General features: G+C 39.8%; 2 protein-coding genes across 3 annotated transcripts in view; one reads left to right on the forward strand and one right to left on the reverse strand.

Annotated features, from left to right (window-relative positions):
- Usp16 (ubiquitin specific peptidase 16) overlaps positions 1-2955 on the forward strand; it is a 32425-nt gene extending 29470 nt beyond the window's left edge. For both annotated transcript variants that reach the window (XM_021648002.2, XM_021648003.2), the window contains 2 exons: positions 2483-2639; positions 2752-2955. In XM_021648002.2, the coding sequence (XP_021503677.1) occupies positions 2483-2639; positions 2752-2876 (282 nt within the window). In that variant the 3' untranslated portion in view covers positions 2877-2955. The remainder of the gene's footprint in view (positions 1-2482; positions 2640-2751) is intronic.
- Positions 2956-3546: 591 nt separating this feature from the next.
- On the reverse strand, positions 3547-15056 carry Cct8 (chaperonin containing TCP1 subunit 8). The gene is made up of 15 exons (XM_021648005.2): positions 14897-15056; positions 12921-13011; positions 12255-12334; positions 10459-10608; positions 9478-9658; positions 9312-9373; positions 8024-8161; positions 6891-7069; positions 5908-5974; positions 5749-5836; positions 5551-5666; positions 5137-5208; positions 4892-5056; positions 4545-4664; positions 3547-3750 (listed from the first exon to the last, which is right to left on the reverse strand). Exons 1-15 carry the CDS (start codon positions 14954-14956, stop codon positions 3673-3675), a joined length of 1647 nt encoding a protein of 548 aa, XP_021503680.1. The 5' UTR covers positions 14957-15056; the 3' UTR covers positions 3547-3672.
- Between the last annotated feature and the right edge of the window lie 5412 nt (positions 15057-20468).

Below are 20468 nucleotides of genomic sequence, written 5' to 3' on the forward strand. Positions count from 1 at the left end.
ATCCTTGGGATCTTTTTCTCCCAGCCCATGTGGTTCCTTTCCCATACTAATCCATTGTGGCATCCTCCCTCCTCTTCCTGACTGTCTGTTTCCCTTGGTTCTCCTGAACCCAAAGCCTGGGAACCTTAGCCACGCCTACCCCATTCTACCCTGCCCAGGTTTTAGATCTTTTGATCAACTAATAAAGAATAATGTCTTAGGAAGGTTTACACAGCAAGGATAGGGCATAACCAGATCTTGAGAGCCAGTAATTAGCATCAAAATACAAGGATCAGACCAAGCCCCCCAACTTTATCAAGACATTGTCTTAATGGTTGAGGGTACAAAAGAAAGAAAAGATGGGCAGATATATTACTAGTTACTCTCAGTTTAATACAAGGTTACCTTGACAGGGTAGGTATACATGGAACACATAGTCTGCAAAGTCCTGTATATTGGTGTTTCAGAGAAGGCCATATGAGGTAGAACAGGTACAAAAACAAAATAGTATGAAATAGGGTAGTACTTGCAAAAGACTACCAGTTTTACAGCTTACAGAACAAAGCCTAGGGATTATAAGCCAAAGGTGATAGAAATGAGGACTTTCATGAGGAACTTGGCCTTAGTAGGTGTGAAAGCAATTTGGTGACCAAGTCCCACCTGACTGTTAACCTAGGATATATGCTTTAGTGTGGAAGTTGGATCTGAGGACAGACTGAAAAGGCTGAGTTAGGGAATTGAATCAATTCAATTAGTAAAGCCAGGAGAAGGAGGGTGAAAAAAATCAGGAGATAAAATTAGACTCTTAGTGTTAGAAAGGGAGGCAGAACCCTTTAAATGGATTTTGAGTGTGACACAGAGTTGAAGATTTCTGGATCCAGGCTTGAGTGAATAGACACATGGGGTGCTATAAGTAAAGATAGTGCCAGGCATGATGGCACACTTTTTTTTTTTTTTTTTTTTAGGTTTTTTTCAAGACAGGGTTTCTCTTCGTAGCCTTGGCTGTCCTGGACTTGGTGTGTAGACCAGGCTGGCCTCGAACTCACAGTGATCTGCCTGCCTCTGCCTTCACACCCAGCTCATGCCATATACTTTCAGTCCCGGCACTCAGAAGGAAGAGGCTGGCATGGCTTACAGTTTGTTCCAGGATGGCCGTCCCTGTCTCAAGAAACAAAAGCCAGGGAATACAGGAAACAGGCTGGAAGGATTGAGATCAGCTTTGGATACACTGATTTTAGATATCTTTGATATGCATGCACCTGAGTCTTTTGGAATGTACATATCTTACATCCAAGAAAGAGGTCAAGGCTTGACATACAGATTGGAAATCAGTGCATAGACAGTAATTCAGAATGAGATGCCATTTGTGTTGAGCCCAGAAGATAGGACATAGTCAAGAACAAGAAACAAAAGCATTTGAGTGGAGGAAAGATGCCAGTCTGTGTCTTGGTTGGAAAAGAATTTCAAGGATCAGAGAGGTCATGCTGCTGTACTGCATTTTAGTTGCACTGTTTTAATGGAAGCACAGTCCTTGATGTGTAAAAATCAAAATGCCTTTCTCATTCTGGTATGATTTCAATGTTAGTATGCACCAAATTGTCATTTTTGTTACTGGGCACTGCTGTTGCTGCTTCACGGGCTACTTCAGACTGTACATAGCAGAGTGAAAACTGAAGGGTACTTGAGGTTGAAGAGCATAGAATAAGTGAGAGTTAGAGGAATAAAACACTACCGACAGACTGGGCTGTTTAAGATGTCTCAACCAGCAAGTCTAAAATCCAGTGTTATGGCTGAAATTGAATGACACTAAAAACACCATGCATGTCACCAGCACACATACCTCTTTGGGGAAATGTAGGACTTGGTTTTATTTGGGGAGAGGTTGCAAAGGCAAAGGACAATTTTGAGGGGATGGGAAGATGAGCAGAGCTGGGGTGCATGATATGAAATTCACAATTTGAAGTTACCAATAATCTTAAGGATTAAAAAAATGTATCAAAAAGTTCAGAAAATATGAGAATATGGAGGCACAGTTCAGGGTAGGACTGTTGAACAGTGGTGATACTTTTGCCAAGAACACAAAGGAAGATGGCCCCTGCTTGAGGGAATTTGCATTTGTCATGAGATCTATGGTACAGGGTCATAACAAGTACCCTTCACTTTTGGTGAAAAAGTACAAAATGCAAGCTAGCCTTACAATGTTCATATTGGTGGCAGAACCAGCATGATGGCCAGGGGTCTTAAGGTACTTTGAAATTTTCCTGAGGCCTTTTATCTGGCAAATTTGAGTTCAGTTAGTATCTATAGCATTTCATTTTACATGTGGCCCATGAATTAGTTTTTGTATCATGGAATCAACTTTGTAATAAAGGTAAAGGTATCTCTGTGGGGTATGAACAAAGAGGTGATGTGATAAAGACATGCTGTGAATGTGTCTTGCCAAGACGCATCTATATAAATGGGACAAAAATAACAATTCAGGGTTTTTGTTTTTTTTTTTAAGAACGTTGCTGAAGAAAGTACAAGAGTACTGTATTCCTTATATGGAGTTGTTGAACACAGTGGTACTATGCGGTCAGGGCATTACACTGCCTATGCCAAGGCAAGAACTGCCAGTAGTCATCTCTCTAATCTTGTTCTTCATGGTGACATTCCACAAGGTAAGTTATCTTGGAATTTAACAAATTTTGCAGATCACGCCAGTGCCGCACCCCCCCCCCAAAAAAAAAGGCAGCTCCAAGCCTTAATCTTTCCTTTTGTATTTTCTGACAGATTATGAAATGGAATCAACCAAAGGGCAGTGGTTTCACATCAGTGATACACACGTGCAAGCTGTTCCTGTAACTAAAGTCCTAAATTCACAAGCATATCTCCTATTTTATGAGAGAATACTGTAATAACATAACAAAGTGCTTTCTCTGGAAATAAACCAATGGCTTTTATACTGGCTATAACAATAAAAAGTTAAACTATAAATCATGTTCATCTAAGTAAATGACAGAAAAAAAATCATGTTTATTTATTTAAATATGGGCAAAATAATTTACAATAGTTTTTGTATTACTGGTTTTTATTCTTTCTAGTTTCAACTTGAATTACTAAAGTCCTGTGGTTAATCTGACTGGGTGGTAGTTCTTGTCTTATCAATAAACTGATATCCCCAAAACTTGTTTTACTACTTAGCTTTTTAAATTGTATTACTGGTTAACACCTTATTCTAGTGCTGGGATTAAGCTTTGTTTGAGAAACTGATCTCACAGCTATGCCAGCAGAACGGTACTAAAAAAAAAATCACCTAGTATGCAGTGAGAAGGCTTTGGACACTGTATGATACTGGGTTTTCAAGGCTGCAGGTTTATTTTAGAGGTAAACAAATTTCTAGCCTCTTTTAGTCTATTCAAAATTGTCTTTCCCTTGTAGAAAGCAACTGCTGCCAACAACATAGACACATGGTATGACGGTCATAGCAATTTATTTTCAATGAGAACAGTAACGTGACTTGCTTGCCTTGCTTACAGCTCCTATCTTTAAAAAGGCTGACATAAACAGCAATTAATCAGACACACATTAACAGTAACATGTTTATTTTATACCACCCGGCAGAGTACAAACACAAATACTTTAAGAATGAAAAGAAAACATCAGGCAAGTTCCACTCTACAAATAAAGCTTCACCTAGGACAAAAAAGTTCCTCAGTCATTTTGGTCATCATCCCAGTCTTTCTTCCCACTTGGAGGTTTGGGCCCACCAGCTGGTTTTGCCATGATGATCTGAAAAACAAAATTCAAGTTAAGTAGAATAGACCACTCTTCCTCACTTGTCTATGTGGCTCTGTGGAACCAAACTTATGTCCTCATGCTCTCCCATCTGAACTAACTCCTTAGCCTGAACAATTATGTAAGGGTTTACTACTTTACCAACAGTCTTCATCTCAATAGTGAAAAACAGTGGGAATATTGTCAACTCAGGTCCTCTCCCCTCTGTAAACCAGTGACAGACTTCAGGTTGACAATCCTTATGATAATTAGCTTCAGGGCTTTACCATACTTATTTCTTTTCTTATCACTCCCTAGAATATCTGCACATGGGGGTTCCAAGATACACTCTCCCAATATACATGTCTACCCTCCGTCAATTTAAAACTGCCAAATATTCAATTTAGGCCAGCTATAATCTCCATATGTGAGGGTACAAAGATACTACAAAATATAATCAGAAGTGCTGTATCTACTATGAAGTTTGCCCTTTTAGCTAGACCCTGTCCAGGCAGTGCGGTCCCTGGGATTTGCCTTTCTCACCATTCTGGGCCAAGCAGATGCACTACTCTGCCTGACTTGTCTATGTGGCTCTGTAGAACCAAACTTACATCTTAATGCTTGCAGGGCAGGCTCTCCCATCTGAACACTTAAAAGCCAGCCTGAACACTTAGAAGCCAGCGAACTCCACAGAGTTCAAAATGACTAAGATCTCACAGAAATCTGCCTGCCTCTGCTTCCCCCGTGTGCTGGGATTAATGGGTCACCAGTTGTTAAAGAAAAAGACTGGATTCTCATTTTTCACTCACCTGATCCACTCGAAGTACAGTGACTGCAGCATTAGTGGCCAATTTAATAGCCCAGTATTTTCCCAAGTAAGTGTCTAAAATACTGGCTTCTAACATATCCTTTACAGCAGGAACTTCAGCCTGTCAAAACAAAACTATGTTAATTCCTTACATGTGAAAGTTTATATTAAACATAAAACGTACAAGGCTCCTACACTGCAACTTAACTAGTACTTCTAAGTAAAAATCAATTAAAACAACTTGTAAAATCAGACTGCTATTTTGCACCAATCCCCCCTTTACATGCACTGCTTCTGTTTAGACTGTATAGATTCATGAAAGAAAAAGTAAAAATTTTTAACAAATACCTCAATATCCAATCCCACATTTTTGTTTCCTTCTTGGTGTACTGCATAAAGTTTAGAGATAATTTCATTGGCCTTCACACCAGAATTTTCTGCCAGTGCCCGTGGAATAGCTTCAAATGCTTCAGCAAACTTCTTAATAGCGTATTGTTCAAGTCCAGGACATGTCTAAAGTAAAATGTGTTTGTCAATGAATTTTATTAAAAAGGAAATGAACAGAAAGGCAATTTATATAGAAAAAGTTATACCTCTCCATATGATGTGATTTGTTTGGCCAATTCAATTTCTGTTGCTCCACCTCCAGGTACAAGACGCTTATCCTATTAAAAACAAAAAAGAACCTAAAATGGAATATTTCTTCACACTATACTTTTTGAGTAGGCACTATACAAAATTTAAGAATACACTTAGTGAAATCAAGTGGCCTGGTCACACTTTCATGAGAACCCATAAATACAGCACTAATAGTGCTTCAGCAAGAGGAGGCAGTCCATACTCTGGAATAGCTTTGTTTGCTCCTTTTTAGTTTGTACCATTTGTTTTTGAAGGTTCAGTTCATTAGCAACTGATAGGCTGTTAAACATGAGAACATCAGGATGTGTGGTTTGAGTCTATCAACTGTTTTCAAGAAATCACAAATTTCTGAAATTGTAGATACTGACCCTTGTGAGAACTTTGAAAGTATTAACTCCATCATCTACTGCCCTTTCTATATCGTCCATCAGATTATCTGTAGAACCTCGAAGAACTATAGTAGAAATGGCACCATCTTCTTTTTCTGCCAATAAATAATTTGTGGATTAAATGAAAGAAAACATACCCCATAATTGTGTAAAACATATCTTACCATTGCTACATACCATGCTTAAAAACAACCACCTGTGTATCCCCAACTTCTGAGAGGTAAACACTGTCACAATGTCCCATTTCTTCAAGGACAGGAGGAGTCTACAAGAAAACGATTCTTATAGTAAAATTTCAAATGTGTTCACCTATCTTTTGTTTTCCAAAATACATACCAATTTAGGAAGAGCTGTGGCACCAACTGTTTTACAGAGTCGTCTGAGATCCCACTTTGAGTTCAGCCTTCAAAAAGAAAAAGAAAATTTAGATTCAGTCATAAAATGCTGAGAATAAACAGCAAAATAAAATAAGCTGGACAAGGTGGCACACAGCTTTAATCCCAGCAGTCACAGACAGGCAGATCTCTTTGATTTCAAGGCTATTATAGGCTACCTGGCCAGCCAAAGTGCCCTCAAAATAAAATATCAGTAAAGTTGCTTTCACTCCATTCTACTTGAACACATTTTTTATTACACTGAATTGGGAAACCAAGAAGCTGACTACTGACTTTGTGAATTCAACAAATCAGCCAGTAATGCCACATTTGAAGTTTAAACAGCATGTCTGGAGCCAGTGTAACAGTACACATCTTATTCTTGGGAGGAGAGAGGTGGGACTGAGTCTAGATAGTGAGTTCCAGGCTACACAGGAAGGCCCTATCTCAGATGAGTAAGTATTTGCCAAATTTACAGCATTATTTTAGAAACTGGGGTTTTATAGTCTGACTTCCAAACAGGAGTCCAGCATGTAGGAAAATTCTTTACATGAGAAATTTGTACAACTGTACAATCTATAAGGGACAGCAGAGACATTACTATGTCTACATGATTTGGTGCTAGGTAGTAAAAATTTGTTTTATGTGCTCCAAATGAAAAAGCATTTTTCTTGACTCATACCTTAGCTGATAAGCAATTAAATTTGTATCAACCGTTCAGCTTTTCCTTTTCCTTAGAATGCTTTTTCCTTTTCAAATAACATCTACTCATTGGTCCTTGGACCCTCCCTGCTTAAACGTAAGGTTTATCTGTCCCTCTGATAAATCCTTTTGCTATTTGATCTAAGTAAGACCTTCATTTTCCCTTTATCAGCTGTCTTCAATTTACTGGATTTACTCAACATTAAGAGTAAATTAGTGTTGTTTATAGAACGTAGCTCTTACCTCACCAACATGATATTATACTTGTTAGCATAATGAAGAGCCATGTCTGCCACTTTGCCACCTGTTACTATGACATTTGCACCAGTGCCAGCAATAGCTTTCACTTGTGCATCCATAAGATCTTCTTCTCCCTTACTGAAGTTCATCAGTTCTTCAGCAGTCTTAATCAGCACTGTTCCCTGGAAAATGAGGAAAACTCTCTTTAAAATCATTTCATAATTTTGGTGTTAAAAGTTTTTAGATGTTTTACCCAGTAATTTAAAGATCTGAGAGAAAACATGAAGATAAATGTTTTAATATGAACCAAAATATATACCATATACAAAATTAAAGACCGTCACCTTGTTCCTATACCCCCTTACATTAAAGCAATTCCATTTGCAATGCAATAGGCAAACATTTCCTTTAGAAATGTCAGACAGGTATTTGTTTGGAATATAACGATCAGTGTCACTAAAACAACCTATCCTCAAATTTTCACTGAAACATCGACTAAACAACCATTCTCATTCTCCCCTCAAATCTGTGAAATCAACAACTGAATCTGCCAAGGATGTTTGGCATGAATCCAGCTGATAAATCCATACTGATAAGTCAGTCTTTAAAACTGACTTACCATTTTTATATTGATCAGCATTGTTAAGGGTATAGAAATGTCAACATTCACAAAAAGTGGTTTCATGAGCATACAAGATACTCATTATTAACAAAGAGCTGTAAGAATACATACTGAGGGCTGGAGAGAGGGCTCAGTAGTTGGGAGCGCTAGCTGCTCTTATAGGGGACCCAGGTCCAATCCCCAGCACCCACATGGCAGCCCACAACTGACTGCAACTCCAGTTCCAGGGAAACTGACACCCTCACACAGACACACATGTAGGCAAAACACCAATGTACATAAACTGCATATATATAAATTATTAAAACAAAAAACCAAAACACTACCACCACAAATGTTTTTACTTTATTACTTGGTAGCTGAAGCAAGTATCTATGGCCTGAAAAAAAAAAATTCTGCCATTTTCAGTTTATATATATACTAGCTTAAGTATATACTAGCTTAAGAGGAAACCCCACCTCAAAAAATATTTAGAGGAAAAAAGCAACCGAAATGTACTTTTGAAACCACATACCTTAGTCTCCGTTATCATGCCATCAAATGGACAAGAGTACACAGCTATTTTTGCATCTTTGACAGATGTTACATCACCTTCAGTTTCCTTCTTAAAAACCATGCCATGTAATACTGAAGATGAATAGATACCAGAGCCCTAAGGAGTCAAACACCAATACTGTCATTGGAGTTAAGTTTTTAACGAATGTTGTACACCAATGTTAATAGGATCAGACAGTAGGCATAGACAGGCCGTTCTTCTCAACAGTTGGAAGCACTACTGAATTAGCCACTATTGTGGAGGGAAAGAACAAAAACAGAAAGCAACAAAGACATTTATTTGCCTAACATAGCACTTGGCACTAATATACCAGGTAGAATTGCTAGTACTACAGACAGAAGAACAAAGATGATTCCATCAAATGTGCGCCACCTCTCCAGCCCACTCTTTTACATTATTCTAACCTCTAACTATCAGGGGGAAATATGACTCTACAAGAAAATATACTTTTAATAACATCATAATTTATTTAACACTAAATGTTACAAAATGATGCCTTAAAACAGTGGTTCTCAACCTGTGCGTTATAACCCCTTTGGGAGTCACATCAGATATTTATATTATTCATAGCAGCACAATCAGTTATGAAGTAGCAACAAAATAATTTTATGGTGGAGGGTCACCACAACATGAAGATCTGTTTTGAAGGGTCACAGTGTTAGGAAGGCTGAGAACCACTGCTCTAAGATAGAAGTACTAAAACTAAATCATGGGATAAAATTTAGGGGCAGACAGATGGCTCAGAGCCAGGTTGCTCTTTCAGAGAACCCAGATTTGATTCTGTACCCACATAGTTGCTTAAAACTATCTGTAACTCCAGTCCCAGGAGATCTGTCTGATGCTCTCTTCCAACCTCCACAGGAACTACATGCACATGGTTCACAGACATAAATAAATGCAAGCCAAGACTTGCATACAAATTAAGTTTTAAAAAGAAGCACACAGGGTGCAATGGCACACCTGTAATCCCAGCACTTGAGGAGGCAGAGGCAACTGGCTCTCTGAGTTCGAGGCCAGACTGGTTTACACAGAGAAATCCTAAACCCTGTCTCTGAAACAAACAAACAACAAAACAAAACAAACTTTGGAGCAGAGTAACAACTGACCTTGGACTGGCAATGTACTTTCATGGCACAGTGCTTCCCTGGCATGTGCAAAACTCTGGATTCAATCCCAAGTACTACAAAAAGAACAGCCCCTTCAAAGAACTATTTGGGTAATAATAATTCACTTTTTTGAAACTTACCAGAATCTTACATACTCTGATGTTATCAACATTGAAATTGCCAGAATCAGGAAAAATAGATACTGCGAAGAAAATGAAACATATTTTTTAGACAACAGAGACACTATCTGAGTCACATTAAACATAAAGAACTTTGGATATGTATGCTCCCCCTACCCTTACTTACCACATGCCTGAGCAATGAGTTTGGCCAGAAATGTTTCACTACCGTACTGCTTACTCATTATGGAGGTCCGAAGCAGAGATGACACTTCATCAATATCTCGAAGGTTTTTTGCAGAACAACATACCAAATCAGGAAGAATCTCATGAGCTTTTTTGCAAGCAATTTCGTAGCCTGATATTACCTAAACCATGAAGAAAAATGTTTTAATAATCTTAATTTTGACATGACTTATGCCGATAATCTAATAAATGGGTATTTTTTTCTATTTTTCTATAATTTTTTCTCATTAGTTACATTTTGTTATAATGGGTATTTTCAACAAAAAACAACAAGCGTTTGTAGAGGACACATGGTAGAGTCAATAGCTACGGACACAGCTTTGATGACAACACAAATTTCAATCCTGATTCTACCACTTACCTTGATCAAAAGTTTTATTTCAAACCTTTTTCATATGAACAGAATCTGCTAAGAAGGCTTAGCAATAGGATTCCTCTGAGGACACACCACATGTGAAACATATGGCCAAAGCCTAGCACTGTTAAGTCATTCAACGCTAGCTATTCTTTGTAGATTTGAAGTTTATTTTAAAAGTCTTCATTTGTAGATGGTAAATGTACACATACGGGCGTGTGGTGTATGCGTACAGTGTACGCCTGTGTGAATATCCAGCTGTACACATGCATGGCGGACAGAGGCAGATGTTAGGGGTCCTGCACTATCTCTGGCACACTCCCTCATGACAGACTCTTTCAAGCAGAAGCTAGGCTGATGTTAGCAAGTTCCAGTATGTTCCTGTCTTTATGCCTACCACAATGGAGAAATTTCAGGTATACCTGAGCGTTACATGGGTTCTAGGGATCTAAACTAAGGTCGCTGTGCTTGCCCAGAGTGCTCTTATCTACCTAGTGCTGAATTTTAAGCTTTGAGCAACAGTATACAAGTAATCAAATATAATTAAAATATAAGATGAATACTTGCCTCTGATACTGACAGACCAATCCGCAGAAGTTCTTCAGCTAGTTCCAAAAGAGCTCCAGCAAATACCAGAACAAAGTTTGTGCCATCTCCAACCTCTTGTTCTTGCATGTGAGAGGCCATCACAATCATTTTTGCAGCAGGATGCTGTACCTGATAAAGAGGGATTAACAAGAAAAATATTCTTACAGTTTGAGCAATACAAAGTCACTCCTTTCCTCAGAGGGCAGGGAAATGCCACCTGATCAGTTGAAACTATGGCCTATCAGCATCAACACAGCAATACAAATGAACAATTTCAAAGCACCTCTGACAGCCATCTATTACAGCTCCATAAGGCTGCTGCATTTATTCCTAACTTACAAAACAAAGTATTTTCAACCATTAAACTTAGCAATTTTGAAGCCTTTAGAAGAGAAGCTGGAGGTAGTGACACATACCTTCCAACTGTCATTTTCTCATCTACTCGGCATAAAACTCTAGTGTCATCCCTGATCCCACCCCTCCTGGACTTCACTTCTGACACAATGTCTTGCCAATTCTATGTACTGACTTCTTGATACTTCAAAAAAATTTAGCCAGGCGTGTTCGTACACGCCTACAGCCAGCACTCAGGAGACAGAGGCAGGCAAGGATCTTTTGAGCTGGAGGCCAGCCTGGTCTGCAGAAGAAGGCCAGGCCAGCCAGGGATACAGAGAAACACACAAAAGTCTTCAGAAGATCTAAATGAGATATCACTCAACTTGATTAAGAGTCTCAGCATCACTTATCTTTTAAACATGGTATTGTTTAAAAATGAAAGGGAACATATAACTTCCTTTTCTCTTTTTTGAGACAGGATACATGTAGCTCAGTCTATAACTGAGGATGAATTTGAACTTCTGCTCCTTTCGCCTTTACCTTCTGAGTGCTGGAAATCAAACTCTAGGCAAGCACCCTACAAACTGAACTATACCCTTACGCCTGAAAAAAAGCAACAAAATTCTCAAGTTCTTTTAGATACTCTTCAATTTAAATTTTCAACAATGGAGACTGAACCTAGGGCTTTGTGCATGCTAGGCCAGTGCTGCATCACAGAGCTATCTCCCCAGGCCACTCTTAGAAATCAAGGGTGACTCAAACTCTCAAACTACAGTTGTTATTCGTCTGCATGTGGTCACGTGTAAAAGCTGGTGCTTAGAGAACGGAAGAGGATGCTGGGTCCAGCAGAGCTTGGACTACTTGTGTCATGAGCTGCCTGGGGTGGGTGCTGGGAAATGCCAAGAGTACTCTTAAGCATCAAGTCACCTCTCCAGTCCTCATTTCATTTACCATGAAAAATTCCTCCACAAATATTCTGTGAACTTAAATTTGTCCTTAGCATATCACATGAATTCCTATTAGAATTCATTTATAATGAATTGATCATCACAGCAATACTTCACAACTCACCCATAAACATTAATTTAAGATTTTTAAAGGATTTATTTATTATTTATACAGTATTTTGTCTGCATGTGTGCCTGCACACCAGAAGAGGGCACTATATCCAATTATGGATGGTTATGAGCCACCATGTGGTTACTGGGAAATAAACTCAGGACCTTTGGAAGAACAGCCAGTGCTCTTAACCTCTGAGCCATCTTTCTAGCCCCCTAATAACTTTTTTTGAGTAGCCAAAATGGTGAACCTAAAAAGTGCACTTATAAATCTTCACAATAAACTTGAGAAAAGTAACAGCTCTTTATCATTTAATTTGAAATAGGGTTTTATCTATGTTAAAATTGTGGGAGTTGTTGATGGTTTTGAAAAAGACTTACTTCTAGCTCTCTTAAAATAGTTGCTGCATCATTTGTCACGAACAATTTCTCCAAGCGATTGATGACCATTTTATTCATTCCTCAAAAAAGTTGCAAAGAAAAAAAAATCCATTATTATTCAAATATTCTCCCAAATAACCCAAGAAAATCATGGTCAGAAGCTGTACGGACTTTTAACCCTCTGAGCAAACTATCTGTATCTTTAGGTGTATGTAACAACGCATGGGCTTTCCTTGAATAAACATCCACATACCCACCATGTAGGAAGGGCTTGATAAGTACAAATTAACACATACAAAAATAATATACTTACACACATATGGTTTTCTGCTTAATCCAAAGTCTGTATTCTTAACTCAACTGGTGGTTAAAGGTAGTGTCCTTACACTATGTCCAGTGTTCGGACTGTTCAGCCTTCCACAGCACGAGCTAAGCCAACAGTGAGTGTGCTGTAGTTTTCCTACCACTTAATAGGGTAACAGTATAATTTTAACTTTTCCAGAGAGCTGAATTTCTGACTGAAAGTTGTAAGTACACTCGTGCCACCAATCATGAATCAACTTACAAGACCTGCCCTGTACATGTAACACCCTCAGGACAAACATGAGAGACAGCCAACACACACTCACACCACTCTGTCTTTTACAGCCTGAATTTGGCCATTACCATTTGGTCCATATGCTGTACGAGTGGTCTGAGCCAGCTCCTTGCAAGCTTGTATATTTCTATACACAGCCTCTTCTAATCCCGAAAAATGCTGCAAAAGAAAACATTGGTGTTGATGAATCCTGATATTCAATACTAATTCATATTAACAAAGCTTAGTTGTTCCTATATCAGCAATTTCCCCCAAACGGCCAGAGACTATGATTTATTCAAAAGCTAAACAAAGACCTGAGTATAGTCTAACCCACTACCCTATATCAAATTCTCTTCCACCCACCCATAGTCCCCAATACTTGCAGTTATTACCATCTTTGGAATCCATCCTTTTTCTTCCCTCCTACCACTCTCTTCTTATCCTCCCTCAATCCCATGAACCTTTACACTACCCCCTCTCCTGCCCAGCTAATGTCAGGACTTTATTGGCCACTCAGGGATGATTTTGGTGGTGAAGTTAAAGTCATTTTGGTTGAGGGAGGGATTGCTGGTAGAACAGTAAGAAGTTGGGAGGGGGGGAGATGGAGACAAACAATTAACATCTAAATACATGGTGATTCTAAATCAAACCCCACATATCTGCTTACACAGAATAATGAAGAATTTTCAAACACAGGATATCGCTATTCATTATATTTCTAATAAAGAGCCAAGATCACATAAGCATTATCACATGAAGACTGGAGTCCATCTAAACAGCCTTAGTTTTCCCCCTAACTTACTACAACAAGGCCTTGGTAATTTTTCCTACCTGCAAAATAATAGGATAATTAACAGTTCTTACTTGACTAATTGTTTAGACCCTCGTAACTACTGAAGAATATTCTCCCTCCCACCCTTACCCAAGAAAACAATCTACCATTAATCTACAATCCCAGCCCATCAATACTAGTTTTTAATTTGAAATTCTGTTAGGGGCTTAAAAGATGTCTTCTCTGTAGTCCTCAGGACTTATTTGAAAGCGGTTCTGTGTGCTACAGTGCTAGCCTGAGTAGGATGCTTTACATGTATCATTTCTTCAATCTAAGTAAGGGAGGAAAAGACCTAAATTGGAAGCAATGACCCTCCCAAAGGAAACATCAGTATCATTTTCCAGAATGCACCAACTTATATTAAATTCTGACATCCATTTAGCATGCCAAGTTGTCACTACAAACGAGAACCTAGCTATCTAAAACTGTTAAGGGTCTTCTATTTCCCCTATGACCTTAGATTCAACTCACTTATCTATTTCTACAAGTCTTAGAAATATGGACGACAAAACAAAATTATGTGGCAGCTTGAACATCTTGAAACAAATCGTTCCATAACCAGTAAGAAAAAACCATAAGAAAAAACAAAACACTCTTTTAAAAATACGTTCAAGAGGGTAACACTATTTTATTTGAGCTGGGACCTTACTTATCTTGTGGGCTACTATGTCGGATGGTCAGAATTCAAAGATATCATTTGGCACAGTCTCAATCTAGAAAAGGTAGGTTTTTCGGTCAGAATTCAAAGATATCATTTGGCACAGTCTCCTCAATTTAGAGAGGTAGGTTTTCAGTAGAGCTAGGTTGGAATCGGACGTCGCCGGGTGGTTGAACAAGTTGTCATGTTTCTCGGTTGGAAGAGCAGGCTCAAGGACTGCTATGCGGGGCTCCTGTCCCTCCCATCCTAAAACTCCCGGGCCGTAAAACAACCGGTATCAATTCCGTCCAAGTTCAGCAACTGCACCGCCTGCTCCGTTAAGGGCGGGGCCCGTGGGCTCCAGCCCACAGAGAAAGGCATGCAGGGCTAAGATGCAAACCCGCAGCCTCGTCCCGTCCCGCAGGGCCACCCCTGGTGGGGGAATAACAAAATGCCCAAGGGTTTAACGACCTGCTAGCCAGAGCACACCTCCCTTTCTAGAACGTTCTCTCCGGGCCCGCCCACAGGCCTTTGGCGGGCGCCCCGAGCACGGGTCCGCTCTCCCCCCCACGCCATCTCTCCAGGCCACTTACTTTTGCTCCATCCTTGAGCATCTGGGCAAAGCCCGGGGCCTTGGGGACGTGAAGCGCCATGGCCAGGCAGCAATCGACCGCTCACGCGCTCGCTCCAAGACCCGGAGGAAGCGGGGTGCGCGCACAGCCTGCTGGGAACCGGACTTTGCGTCGCCTCACGCTCCTCTACGTCCAGTCATCCCGCCCCTTCCCCGTCAGGTCGTCTGAAGTATCGCGAGAACGAATGTCCAACACTAGGGTGGCCTCGGCCAACCTGCCGATCCTCGATCAAGTCGATCGCGGAGCCCGGCGCGTGCGCCCAGCCGCCGACTGCCTTTTCTCTGTCCCAAGTAGGCGAAGTGGTAAACGCTGATCTGGACTCTCGGCTTGTGACGTTTCTGCAGCGGACACTGACCACTTAACGTGCATTTGCACTTACTCCTGCGGAACCAGCGCCGGGACAGGCTGGCTTCTGCTCGAAGTTGGCCTGCCCCGAACTTAGGCAAACGGCTCTGTGGGATGGGCGCTCTAGGACGTGCAGTGCCCACGTGTGGCGGTTCCGAGTGGTCGGGTTAGGTGGAGTTACCTTTCGTTACTGTTCAGACTTAGGGAAGAATATTATCTCCAGTTTATGGAAGGGAAATGGACGTCCGCAGTTTAAGTGATAGGCCAGCGGTCAGGCTGCAAGATTTAACCACTTTGTACACCTTTTTTTTTTCCTTGCTAAGAAAAAAATCCCCTTCTACCCTAGAGTCTTTACCACGTACGACTACCACGTCTTCCCAAATCAACACAGTTAATGTAAATAGAAGAGTTTCACAGAGAAGGTCAAGCACTCTTAAAAATACAGTTTAAAAAAATAGAGAAAATGTTTATCTACTGTCCTTGCAGAAAATATGAGATGTTTTGGTGAGTCTTCTGGACATGTAGAAATTAAAGTTTTCTTTATATTGGGACAAGTTCGTAATTGCAATTATACCATCAACTGCACTTTTTTTCTAATAAGCATTTAAAATTTGTAATCATGAAAATAATACTTTTTGCCACATGGTAAATGAACCGTCTATATTGGAAGACAATGCAAGAGATCAGTGGTTCTCAAAGATTGGTTTAGACACCTCTGAGGCTCTCCAAGATCTTTCCAGGGTCCATAAGAATGAAAAAATTCATATTAATTTACTTGTATCTCCTGTCTACCTGTGAGGAGTTCTAACGGCCTATGTGGTGTTTATTTCTCAGTATGAATGTGAAAAGCATAAGGAGCCAAGTTGTCTTCCACTAAGTCACATATAAAATATTTGAGAAAAAATGTTACTCTTCAAAGTTATTTTCAATAATTTTATATTAGCTGGGTGGTGGTGGTGGTACTTGCCTTTAATACCGGCACTTGGGAGACAGGCAGGCAGAGCTCTGTGAGTTCAAAGCCAGCCTTGTTTACAGAGCAACTTCCAGGACAGCCAGGGCTACACAGAAAAACAAACAAATGAAAACCAACCAAACAAACAAAAATAGCCTGCAATGTTCATTGTTAATGTTTTTAGATGTTAACAATGATTGATTACTACAATACACGTTAACTAACAATCATTAAGGGATTCTGTCTTGTTCACAAACCATCATTGAGGGACTCTACCGCAAAGCAGATGAGACCTGGACAGTCAAAGATTTTCTCATGCATTAGCTAAAAAACAAAAATTTTAAACTCATATTTCAAAGAACATCATTTATGAGCATAGCTGACACAAAATAAGAGTGAAAGTTCTTGGATTAAAAGTGTGCATTAGAGCTGAGCCAGACCAAAAAATTAACAGATTTTTACAGTTCACAATTTTGGGGTTCACAATGGGATCAAATATCCTGTAACACCTGAGAGAACAAGCTAGATACAGGTGAAGACGGAACATGCCAGAAAATGAGAAGGAGCCAAAAGATTAGAGCAGATTGCTGGAGCTAGTTTGGGGCCAAGCTGAGAGAGAAGCCAAATTGAGTAAGTCAGCTGGGAGAGGAGTTTGAACCAGAACAGCTGATTTGAACCAACCAGCCCAGAACTCATTAAGAACAAGAAAGGATGAACTTGTTAAGCGGTAAGTCTCAAAGGTTGAAAATGTTCTTGGCCTAGGTTAGATTGTACGGAGGCTAGAAACTTCCAGGACTAAGACTAGGTTAGCAAACAGAGACAATAAGCCTCCAAGACAACAATTGAAACAGGCAGATAAAACTTATTTTTACAAACAGCATTCAACATAGTTGGTAAGAAAACCCAACGTGATTGAAGAAGAAGCCCACAAATGTTGTAGAAACAGACAAATTCTGACAGAAATATCACAGAGGAGAGGGGACATCTGATAAAATGCCACAGAGGAAAAATTCTTCTGGGATCATCTGCAGAGGAAGATTCAGTTCTTCGAGTTCAGCTGGATGCCTACAGAGACTCCAGAGACCTCAGAGCAGCAGGAGGTTCGAGCCCAGAGCAAGGAACCATGCAGGGGCCTCTGAGACAGTGACTCACAGGAGGCCAACCCAAAAGGCAATTTTAATTATATAGACAGACTTTTCCTGCATTAAAAATGGGAAACTCCACTTCAGATCCCTTGAGAAGAAGGGTAGGAGTTGAGGGGAAAAAACATTACTTTGAAAAAGCCATTTGCAATACTCATTGTAATTAGGACCACTGGAGTAAACCCCTCTCTAAACTGTCAGTTGCAATCTTTATATTTTTTTCAAAAAAGATTGAAAAAAATATCTGTACAAGAAAAATTAGCTATAAAAGTACAAAGGCTTGAGAGACAAGAGACAAAGGAACTAAGAGAACAGAACATGTTTAACAGAACCGATGGTACCTAATGAAATTGAGGATCAAGAGAAACAGTCCATTGATAATGAATGGGCAAGAAGCCTGGCTTGCTGGACTGGAACCCAGATAACTGACATGGAACTGGACATGGAATGAGAGTGCCCAAATGTCTAGTGTATGTATGGATTTATAAAGATCTAATTGTACCTTGATAAACAGGAAGAGGGAATAAGATTAGTTAAAAGGCACTGGATTGGAAACTGGAAAGTGGTGGCACACATCTTTAATCCCAGCACTCGGAAGGCAGAGGCAGGTGGATCTCTGTGATTTTTCTTGGTCTACAAATTGAGTCTATGACAGCCAAGGCTACATAGAGAAACCCTGTCTTGGAAAAAAAGGAGGAAGAAGAAGAAAAGGAGGAGGACGAGGTGAAGAGGAAGCTTCCAAATGAAAGGCAGGACTCAAGAAAGTGACACAGAAAGACAGCAATGTAGATGATGCAGAAAACAGATGCCCCTGCTTAGAGACAGCTTAACAAACTAGCTGAAGAGGGACAGATAGTTAATCAACCTGGCAGACTGAAAAACCCTGATGCCAAAATGAACTGTTGTTGAAGGATAGATGACCAGGACTGCAATTATGGAGGATCATTGCATCAGTGGCTGAGTGGATGGATCTTCATAAAGACATTTGGACTCTTAAGTTTGTGGAATCTATAATTGTTACTATTGTAAATTTAAACTGTGTACAATTTTTAGCTTAAACAAAAGGAGAAATTGTAGAAAAATTTTAATTCAGAACATATCTGCTCTGGCAAGAGATAACATCCAAAGACCTTCAAGATCTATGTGATCAAGGTGGAATGCAAACACACCTTTAATCCAAGAGACAGTGGCAAGCAGATCTGAGTTCAAAGCCAGCCTGGCATAGAGCAACTTTCAGATAAAGAAAAACTTAGGTCCAGGCATGCTGGTACACTTTTAATCCCAAACAATGAAGGTAAAGTTAGTTTGTAGAAGAAAGCACTCATGTTTGAAAGTAATGTTTAATTGGGTGACAGAAAAAGTGACAAATCAGAAAAAAGATTTAACAGAATAAGTTACGCCCAACTCTCATGAGAAGAAAGGGGAAAGGGAAGCTACTTAAGGGGCAATGTAAATAAAGAAAGAAACAGTTTTACCGGTGAAGTTTTACAGAGGGAGGTTGAATGAGAGAACAACCTAGACACAGGTGAAGACAGAATGAGCCAGAGAAGGATCAAAGAAATTAGAGCAGATTTCTGGAGATAGTTTAGGACCAAGCAGAGCAATTCAGGGGCTGAGAGAGAAGCCAGATTGAATAAGTCAGCTAGAAGAGTTTGAGCCAGAACAGCTGAGTTGAGCCAGCCATCCCAGAGCTCAGAAAGAACAAGAAAGGGTGAGCTTTTTAAGCAGTAAGTCTCAGAAGCTGAAAACGTTCTGGGCCTACGTTAGATTTTAGAAGCTTGCAGGACTAGGGCTAGATTAGCAGAAGGAGGCAATAATTCTCCAAGACAACTATTGAACCAGGCGAATACAAACACCAAATTCTGGGATTGTGGCATATACCCCATGCCTACCTGGCCCATAGTTTCTTTTAGGTACTTACCATGAGACAGTACTTATTTTTGTGATTGGACTGCTAAGGATGCTTGGTGGTTCAAATACCAAGCCATTGTCATTCTCACTTGTCCTATTCTTAATGTTTTGGCTATTTTTATTGCAATGATTTCCACTAGGGTTTTCAGTGGGGTCAGTCATTAGTCTCAGAGAGTAAAATTAAAGAAGGATATCCATGTGTCTATTTATGTAGCAGTCTGCTAGAGCAATTACATTGTCTCATTGCTATGTGACAGCCCATTTCCTGTTCCTTAATAGAGCTTCCCTCTGCTGACTACATGCCCAGCTGTATCACAGAGGAGAATGTTAAGTCACACCAGCATAGGGTAATGGCTACCAAAATTACCTTCCAAGGGATGGTCATTTCTTTAATGTTGTTATATAGTAATAACATAGGAAAATAAAGTCTAATAATTAGAAATGAACTCTGGGCATAGAAAAGAACATTTATTTAGGAATCATCAGTCAGAAAGGAGAGGTACAGGAAATATATTTAGAAAATTTAATGACACCCACTTATCTCATGATGACATTTACTTTGTCAAAAATCCCAACAGAAAATAAATCAAAAGTAAGCAAGGAAAATGTCTTTTTCTGAGCCCATATACTTCCTTCTCATCTGTGTTATGAAATAAATAGTGGCCCTTCATTGAAGCCTTTTGTACTAAGAATTGTTGTGAAATGCTTTTAAATGTCCGTAAGCCTTATAGTCTTCTTCCTCATCTAGAACAGATAAGAACAGATATGAGCATGCATGAGTGAATAACAGTCAGATTTATTGATGGTAGCAAGAGGTCAGAGGTAGTGATAGGCAAGTGATAAACCAGGAACTGTCATACCTACAGAAGACCCCAAAGCCGGAGAAACACAAAAGAGGCCACTGCATTTAAATAACTTAGAGTGATTATTGTCTATGAATAAACACAATAAAATAACCCCTGTACCTTGTTTGAGCAGTCATCTACAATAAAATATTATTTAGACTTTTGAAATATAGTTTGTTTTTGTTTTTTTTGATACAGGGTTTCCCTGTGTGTAGCCCTGGCTGTCCTGGAATCACCCTGTAGACCAGGCTGGTCTTGAAATCACAGAGATCTGCCTGCTTCTGCCTCCTGAGTGCTGGGAAAAAGGGGTGTGCCACCACCACCTAGCTTAATATTTT

This window comes from Meriones unguiculatus, chromosome 17 (genome assembly GCF_030254825.1).
Source record: "Meriones unguiculatus strain TT.TT164.6M chromosome 17, Bangor_MerUng_6.1, whole genome shotgun sequence".
NCBI lineage: Eukaryota > Metazoa > Chordata > Mammalia > Rodentia > Muridae > Meriones > Meriones unguiculatus.